We start from the raw sequence: 9,607 nt of genomic DNA, 5'->3' as shown, positions 1-9,607 counted from the left end.
GTACTTATTGGCACTCCGATTTCTATTGCAGCTTTTCTTTGAGATAGAACTCCATTTCTGATAGCTTCTAGAGCTCTTTCTACTGTGTCTGCCGTGTAATTTCCATAATTTCTACTACCAGCAACACGTTTGTAATTTGAGGGCATCTAAAAAAAAGTCGTTAGTTCTATACAGTTAACAAACTCTGCAGTTGTTACAAGGCTAAATTCAAATTAAAAATCAGCATTTACTTACTTCAATTTAAATATAGAACCAACGAATAACCAAAATCCAACATTCAACAAACTGGGCCAAAGTCACCCGAAAACCGTTAAATTCTGTACCACTTTGCAAATAACAACCGACCTTATTAGCATCTATGTTTAGACTGAAATACTGACGCCAGGCGGGTAAGAATTCACAGATATTCAATGTGCAGCTATGCAATTAATCTTACTCTTGGAAGTATTATTGGTTGCCAACCAATTTTTACAGTCAAGAAATCTTACGTAAAATGGCTATATTTTAAAAATTCATTTTTTTCTTATTATAACCAGTATTACCGTGATTTATTAAAATTTTCCTAAAGTTAATATGGTACTGATGGTGAGGTATAATGAAATTTACATGATAATATATTGTACATACGCACTATTTACTAAAATATCTTTTTCCCAAAATGAGCCAAAGTCACCCTGGCGGGCCAAAGTCACCCGAAATTACGGTATCTTATTCATTATCTGAATAGGGCTTTTGTTGACTTGTTTTGGAACGCCAGCAACTATGATATTGTTTTCTTTTTCTCTAACTTCAATATCATCCAACTTGCTTTCCATTATCTGTAATCGTTTTTTCATTTCTTGATTTTCATGTTTTAGTATCTTAAGTTCCTCTAGGACAGACTCAAATCTAGTTTTCTGTTCCTCAAAAGAATCTGACATAAACTGCATAGCATGTTCCAATCCTTGTATTTTTTTGGTCATATTATCTTCCATTGGTTTGAGAAACTGCTGGAAAGACTCTTTTATGATAGCTTTAATCTCATCCATATCAGTGAAATTTTCAGTATTTTCACTCTTTTTACAAAGTTTTTGTGAACTAACCTCACTTTTTTCGATGTTTTCACAGCATAGATATTTTCCGCCTATTGTTGCAGTTTCTACCCGCGTTGCACAACTGGGGTGGTAATTAGCTTCACAAATACCACAATCTACTGACTCTATGACTTTTTTTTTGCAATAATTACACTTTTTTCCTGTTTGTTTATTTTTATGATCCATGTGTCATGATTAACCTCGATGATTTGATTTGAATATATATATATATATATATATATATATATATATATATATATATATATATATATATATATATTGTGGCTAAACACCCCACACGGGGTGACGCCGCTAATTTTGCCTGTTATTTTTCTCCACTGTTTCCTATCTCTGGTTTTTCTCTCCATTGCCGTACGCCCGCCCTGAGATCATTTGTTACTTCTTGTAGCCATGTAGATAGATCTTGGTCTTCCACGTCTTCTTTTACCAGCTGGTGTCCATTCCAATATTGAAAATATTATCATAGATGGTCCTGATCTCCATATATGTCCTAGCCATTTTGCCCTTTGCTGTTTTATTTTACAAACTATATCCTCTTTAATTTCGTTTAGTAGTTCATGATTCGTTCTTTGTCTATATTGGTTTTCATTAATTTTTATTGGTCCTCTTATTGCTCTTAGTATTTTCCTTTCTAGTATTCTAAGGTCTTCCGTCTTGATTTTTTGTCATGCTAAGGGTTTCGGCAGCATACATCATAGTCGGTCGAATTATTGTTTTATATGTCTTCATTTTCGATTTCTTGCTCAATAATTTATTTTTAGAAGTTTTTTATTTGCATGGTATGTCTTATTTGCTGTAATTATCGTTTCTTTAATTTCTGTTTCCCTTTCTCCATTGTTTGTTATTAATATTCTCAAATACTTTTCTACTTCTTCAAATATTTATTCTCCCAGTCTAGTCTTTTTTTTCATATTTTTTGTCAAATCTCATTATTTTTGTTTTTCTTGATTTATTACTAAGCCCATTACTTTCCCTTCTGCTACCATTTCTTTTAACATACTTTCCATTGTTTTTTCTGTTCTTTGTTATTAACACAATATCGTCGGCATATGCTATTATTTGTCCCTCTCTCGTTCTAAGTGTACCTTTGTTAATTTTTCTGACTATATATTCCAGGGCAAGATTAAACAGAGTTGCAGATAATGAATCTCCTTGACGTGCACCTTTATTTATAACAAATTCTTCTGTGTCTCCTTCTTGCATTTTTACAGTTACTACAGTTTTGCTCATTGTCATTTTTATTAATAGTCTTAATTTGTTATGCATTCCCATTTCTCTCATAGCTGTAAGTAATTTCGCTCTGTTTATTGAATCAAATTCTTGTTGGAAGTCTATAAAAAGCAATTCAATTTCTATTTTATATCCATAAGCTTTCTCTATAATTTCTTTCCTTTAATTTCTCCTTTCCTTTCCCCCTAATAAATCCTCATTGATACTGTCCCATGATATTTGTAGTCGCTTCGGCCAGTCTTCGTTGTATTAAGGTTGACATGGTTTTATACGCTGTGTTTAATAATTTCATTCTTCTATAATTATTACACATTTGTTGGTCTCCTTTTTATGGACTGTGATAATTTGTCCGTTGTACCATTCTTCTGGCATCTTTTCTTCGTCCCATATGACTTTTATTAATTGGTATATTTTTTCTCTGAGTTCATGTCCACCATATTTTATAAGTTCCATGTTTATACCGTCTATACCTGGTGCTTTACGGTTGCGACTACTGTTTATAATTTCCTCAACTTCATCTTTCGTTGGTTTTTCTAGCTCGGTTTCTATCATCGTGGTCTCTTCTTCCACGTTTTCATTTAAGTCTTGGTCCTCTTGTACTGTTAATAATTCTTTAAAATAATCAGTTTAGATTTTTTTGTCATTCTCTGATACTTTTTCATTTCTATCCTTCATGCCTTTTGTCTTTCCTTTAAAGGTTTTGTTTTGCTCGGTAATTTTCTTATAAAATGCTTTTGTGTTTCTGTTTGTGTTTTCTTTTTCTATTTCATTTATCTTATCATTTAACCAGGTTCGTTTAATTTTCCTTATTTGTTTCTTACATTCTGTCCTTAATTTGTTGTATTCTGCTTTATATTCTTGTCTATTTGTTGTGATCCCTTTTTGTCTTATTTCTATATTCTTTTTTAACATGTTATGACAGTCTTGATTATACCATTCTTCTTTTTTGTTCTTTTTCTCTATCCCTATTATATTATATTTTTTGATATAAGTGTTCATCTCTAAGGAATTGTAGCACAACTTTTATTTGGTCAGGGTTGCTTAGGATATCTCGTACTTCACTTTTGAGTTTGTATTGTAATCTTTTGGCCGAATGTTGATGGTATTCAGTGAGAATATGTTTGATTGTCAAATATGATTGGCAGCTTTGACAGGAGGGACGGATGCTAGAGGACATTAGGTAGCCGTGTCTGAGTTTTGAATGTCCTATCCGAAGCCGTCTTATCACAATGAGATCTCGTCTTGAGAGGGCTGAGTAGTCAAATGTAGGCTGACTGGTTATTGATGGTTGTATTTCGTGTAAGATCGAACGGTTAGAGTTCCAATGCTGCTGCCAAAGGAGTCTGGTTTTTCTTTTAGTATATGATTTTAGGTCCTTACAAATTTGAATTTTATCTGAAGTTTCATTGCCCTCTATACCAATATGGGATGACAGCCAAATTATGGTAACTGTTATGTTTTGGGACAAGATAATTTGGTAAGAGTCTAGGATCTTTTGGACGATTGGATGATCGGTAAATATATTTTTGATAGAATGGATTGATACTAGAGAGTATGTGCATATGGCAACCTGCTTATTAGGTGGAGATATATGGTTAAAAGCTTGCAATATACTAAATAATTCGCCAGTATGAACGCTGCTGACGGCTGGTATAAGTGATGAGGTTGTAACAGAGCAGCCAACTCCTGTGTCATTTTTTGAGGCATCCGTGTATAATATTAGGTCGTATTTATTTGTATCTATAATGTCTTTAAATGCATTTATAATGATCTCTCTTTCGGATGTTTATTTTTATCGAAGTTGGTAAGCGAGGTGTTAAATTTGGGCGTGGACATGATCCAAGGAGGAGATGGGGGGTATAAAGAGGAAGGGTATGTATAAGAGAGATATAATTAAATGTCTGTGCTAAAATTAGTGGAATAGGTTTTATTGGTGGTAAGGAATTGGTATTGTGTAAATTATAAGTGAACATTACAAATAAGGGATGCACTGGATTAGAGGGGTTAGCTAATACCGATGCTGCATAAGAGAGTAGCAGTTGATTTCGTCTTATACAAAGAGGCGGTTCGTTAGCTTCGCAATAAAGATTATCTACAGGACTAGATCTAAAAGCGCCAATACAAAGACGAAGGGCTGTGTTGTGAATTGAGTTTAGAAGGTTAATATATGTTTTGGAGGCGGATATATATATATATATATATATATATATATATATATATATATATATATATGACAACCATAATCTAGCTTGGAGCGTATTAGTGATCTGTATATTTTAAAAAGTGAGTTTTCGTCAGATCCCCAGTAATGATGTGATAGAGTTTTTATTATGTTTAGTCTTATGCACGTTTCTCCTTTTATTGCAAATATATGTTGCTTCCAAGTTAGTCGTGAGTCAAACATTAATCCGAGAATTTTGCATTGTTTAACAACAGGAAGAGGGACATTGTTAATCAAAATAAGTGGAGATGGAGAAGGGGGACGTCTACTGAAGTTTATAATTTTAGATTTTACATAGGATTAAGATAACCCTATGTCATTCGTACTTCGACTGTTGACTAGTAAAGACGTGATACCATACACTATACGAAGTGACATCGGTGTTTGTCGGTTATTTGGTTCTCATTATTAGTTATAAGTATATTAAGTTTGTGTTTAAAAGGAAAACTACTGTAAGTAAATTTTGATTTTTTGAATATTTCTGCCCCGGACCAATGTCCGGGGAAAACATTCCATCCACCAGCGGCAAGGGGCCGCCGAATGGTAATTTTAATAAAGATAATCGAGTCAATGTTCTTGTTGAGGATATCATTGTACATGAAGATATTAATATGAGTTCATGTATAAACAATAAAAATAATAATCAATTAAATGAATTATCTGGTACCGATACACTCGACAAAAACTTGGAATTCGACAAAAACTCGTATTATGATAAACAACGTTTATTAAATCAATTAACAAATAGATTTAAACCTAAAGATTTGGGACCGTTTCATGTTTTTGTTGAACATTTAGAATTAAATATTGGGAGATTACATCCAATGAAATTGGGTGAAAAGTTAATAAAGTTAAAAGAGTATGATAAAAATATTGAAATTAGTACGGTTGGTCGCAATCGTATAAAAATCGAACTAAATTCGGGCAGTATTGCCAATAAATTACGCGGCAGTAATGCCAATAAAAAACGCGGGTTAGTTAGGTCAGTCGATACTTCCTAGAGCGAGGTGGCCCTCCTAAAAATGATTAATTCTAGTGTACCTATTAAAAAAGTAAAACGCATGACTAGAGTTAACCAAAAAGATAACAATATGGAACGTGTTCCTCGTCAAATGATCATTGTTACGTTTGAAGGAAAACTTATTCCTCAATATATTTATATTAATAAAGTTAGATGCCCTGTAGAAACTTATATTAATCCAGTTATGCAATGTTTTCGTTGTCTCCGATACGGCTATTCCGGCTCACAGTGTAGGGGAAAGAAAAGGTGTAGAAATTGTGGGTCAGAAAATGAATCTGTGTGCGAAGCATGCAATATTTTTTGTGTTTCTTGCAAAAATAATAGTCATAATTCTACTTATAAAGAGTGTCCAGAATTTAAAAAGCAAACTAGAATCAAAGAAGCTATGTCTAATTTGAATATATCTTTCAAAAAAGCTGAAAAAGCTATTAACAATCCGGCCTATTCTAGCCTCATACAAAAAAATAAATTTGCTCCATTAATTGATTCAGCTATAGAATTTTCCGCTTTAAAAACTTCTTCAGCACAACATCCAGTCCATAATACCTCTTCTAAATAGAACTTTAGGTCAACACATGATCAACCATCTTCTCCTAAACCCTTGCCAAAAAAAAAGAAAAACTAGTGATTCTTCTCCCAATTTCCCACCCATTAGACGAGAATATAATACTAGCTTTTGTGCAGGACCGGTCTTTCAGTTTGGAAAAGAGCCGCAGAATGATTTTTCAACACTTAAACATCAATTAATTACCATGTTAACAAGTTTTTTTCACCAATTTTCACAGAATCCATTATCAAATAGTAGTTTAAATTTTGAAGATATAGAGTTTGAAAATAAAATTAAAAACATTGTTGATAATATATTTAAAACCTAACAAAACCAAAAAAAACATGTCAAACATGTCCTTTAAACAAAATCTTAAGATTATTCAGTGGAACGCTAGATCTCTTAAAGCTAACAAAAATTATTTTTATCAAATTTTAATGGAGGAAAAGTTTGATATTGCAATAATTTCTGAAACATGGTATAAGCCTACTGACAACATTAAGTTTAATAACTTTAACGTCATTGCGGTTAATAGAGATAAAGGTTATGGGGGAGTAGCAATTTTCATTTCACATAAAATTATATACGAAGTCATTCAATTTAATCATAATTTTAATCCAAAAATTGAAGTTTTTGGAATCAATATAATTCTTGGCAACCAAAAACTGGCAATAGTATCTCTATATAAACCCTCCGATGTTAGAGCGAAATCTCAAGACTACATAAATTTATTTAGTCAAATAAAACATGATTGCATAATAGGAGGCGACTTTAATGCCCATCACGGCATGTGGGGCTCACCTGCATGCTCACATGATGGCAGAGTTTTGGTGGATGCTTTAGATCATTTTCCAAACTTGATTGTTATAAACGATGGATCTGCCACAAGGATTTCTCCTCCTGGTCAGGCTAAATCTGCAGTAGATCTCACAATTGCTTCATCCAAGGTATGTCCTACAGTTGGTTGGTCTGTTAGTCAGGATACGTATGGATCAGATCATTACCCAATCAGTATTACGCTTAATAACTATTATTATAATGATGCAATCACGTCCCCATTATATAGATGGTCTATGTATGAAGCAAATTGGACCTTATATACAGCTGAAATAGAGAAATCATTTTCCACGCCACCAAACTGCATCGATACCAACGGTATGTGTATATTTTTAATGGAACAGATTACGAATGCTGCGAACAAAGCTTGCAACATTCTAGGACCATCCTCAAATATATCATTGAAATCACCTAAATGGTGGGACGAGGAGTGCCGTGAGATATCGAATAAGAGAAAAATTGCATGCAAAAGGTACAAACAAAATATGTGTCTGGCAAACTTTGTTGAATATAAAAAAATAAATGCTAAATGTAAACTAACCTTTAAACAAAAATGTAGAAATAGTTGGGCCAACTTCTGTCTCAATCTAAATAGACAAACTCATCCAACTGAAATTTGGGATAGAATTAAGAAAATAAAAAAAATAAAAATCTGTATGTGCACGACGAAAACATAGTTGAAAATTTGTTTCATAAAATAGCTCCTTGCTATGTTCCTTCTCTAATATATCTAACTGAAGATACATTTAAATCACATTTTTTGTCATCTCCTATTAGTATCAATGAACTAACTGCTAATATCAAGTATTCTAAGAGATCCTCCCCTGGGATGGATGGTATTAATTATCTTATGATATATAACTTGCCTATAATAGCACTTCAATTTCTCCGTGAGATTTTTAACAATATTTTAATTAAAGGTGATAACTGTGATTCTTTGAAGCAGTGTTTTGTAATACCTATCCCAAAAGCTAATGATCCTAATGTCCTAAGACCGATATCTCTTATGTCATGTATATTGAAAACATTTGAACGAATCATGAAAAATCGATTAGAATGGTGGATGGAAAGTAACAACCTTTACCCAGACGGTCAGCTTGGGTTTCGTAGAGGGAAAGGAACTATGGATTGCATTTCACACTTAGCAACCGATATCCAGTTAACTTATTCTAAAAACCAATACACAGCTGCTTTATTTGTGGACATTTCTGGTGCATATGATAACGTTATTCTCGACCTTCTGCTTGATCAACTTGTTAAATTAGGAGTGCCTAGTAAATGTGCTTATGTCCTAGTCAATCTATTTACAAATAGACAAGTCCATATTCGTTTAAATAATTCACTGATTGGTCCAAGGATAGTTAACAAAGGGTTACCTCAGGGCTCAGTTCTTAGTCCCTTATTATTTAACTTGTATTCATTAAACTTACATACTATGGGAATGCAGTGTAACATTTTACAATATGCTGGTGACTTCTGTTTCTATGTTGAGAAAAAAACTTTTCAACAATGTGTTAATGCCCTTGAAGTAAATATGTCTTATTGCAAAAAGTATTTTGATAGTCACGGGCTTAACATCTCACCTAAGAAGTCAGGTGTAGTATTTTTTTCAAGACACAGGTTACCAAAAGTTAGTACGTTAAAATTCTCCCAGCTGGAAATTCCTGTATATAGTTTATTAATATAGTATACAGTTTATAACAGTTTTACATACCTAGGTGTTACCTTGGACTCTAAATTAACTTGGAACGAGCATATTAATAATTGCATTACCAAATGTGAAAAAAGCCTTAATATCCTTAAGGCCGTTAATCGATAAGATTGGGGAGCAGACCCGAAAATAAACTTATTATTTTACAGAGCATATACCAGATCAATTTTGGACTATGGAAGCTTTTTCTATGGATCAGCGACAAAGTCTCGTTTGATTAAATTGGATAGAATACAATACAAAGCTTTAAGGTTAGTCCTAGGAGCTCTCAAATCTACTCCCTCACCAGCCCTTTTGGCAGAATGTAACGAGCCACCTTTACATTTAAGACGTCTATTTTTGGCAGAAAAATTTATTCTTAAATGCCAGTTTAATAATCAAAACAGCTTATTACAAAAAATATCTTGTCTCTCTGTTGAAAATCTAACAAACAAATGGTGGGCAAATAAAAACTCTCCAACTTTAGCTGTTGCTTTTCCCAATTTATCACAATATTCATTCAATGGAGAAGGGATTCCATTATTTGGCTCCAATTATGACATACTATATGAATATAAACCTGCTGTAGTAATTGCTTTATCTATTTCAATTGTTTACGAAGATTTAGTAGTACAGAACAAGCTGGAAGACTGTAAACATTATTGTAAAATTTATACCGATGGCTCAAAATCGCCGGCTGGTCTTGACTGTGCCATTTACATAGACAATATTCAAGATTATTTTCAGTATAAATTAAAATCAGATTGCTCAATATTCACAGCTGAATTGGTAGCCATTGTCAAGGCGTTGGATTGGATAATTAATAGCACATTATATTTCGAACGATATATAATTTTATCTGACTCACAGTCTGTCCTCCTCGCATTAAGACACTTCTCCAAACACATATATACTAACAGACTAATTGTAGATGCGCTTGAAAAGCTAAGGATCTTAACTTTATTAA

The 9,607-nt window shown here is 33.0% G+C and overlaps 1 protein-coding gene across 1 annotated transcript; it reads left to right on the top strand.

The window, feature by feature from the left end:
* The first annotated feature begins 6,466 nt into the window (after nucleotides 1–6,466).
* On the top strand, nucleotides 6,467–8,637 carry LOC140451147 (uncharacterized). Its single transcript, XM_072544879.1, has 2 exons — nucleotides 6,467–7,385; nucleotides 7,871–8,637. Exons 1-2 carry the CDS (start codon nucleotides 6,467–6,469, stop codon nucleotides 8,635–8,637), a joined length of 1,686 nt encoding a protein of 561 aa, XP_072400980.1.
* Nucleotides 8,638–9,607: the final 970 nt, after the last annotated feature.

This window comes from Diabrotica undecimpunctata, chromosome 9 (assembly GCF_040954645.1).
Source record: "Diabrotica undecimpunctata isolate CICGRU chromosome 9, icDiaUnde3, whole genome shotgun sequence".
NCBI lineage: Eukaryota > Metazoa > Arthropoda > Insecta > Coleoptera > Chrysomelidae > Diabrotica > Diabrotica undecimpunctata.
This window is presented reverse-complemented; position numbering and strand designations above follow the sequence as displayed.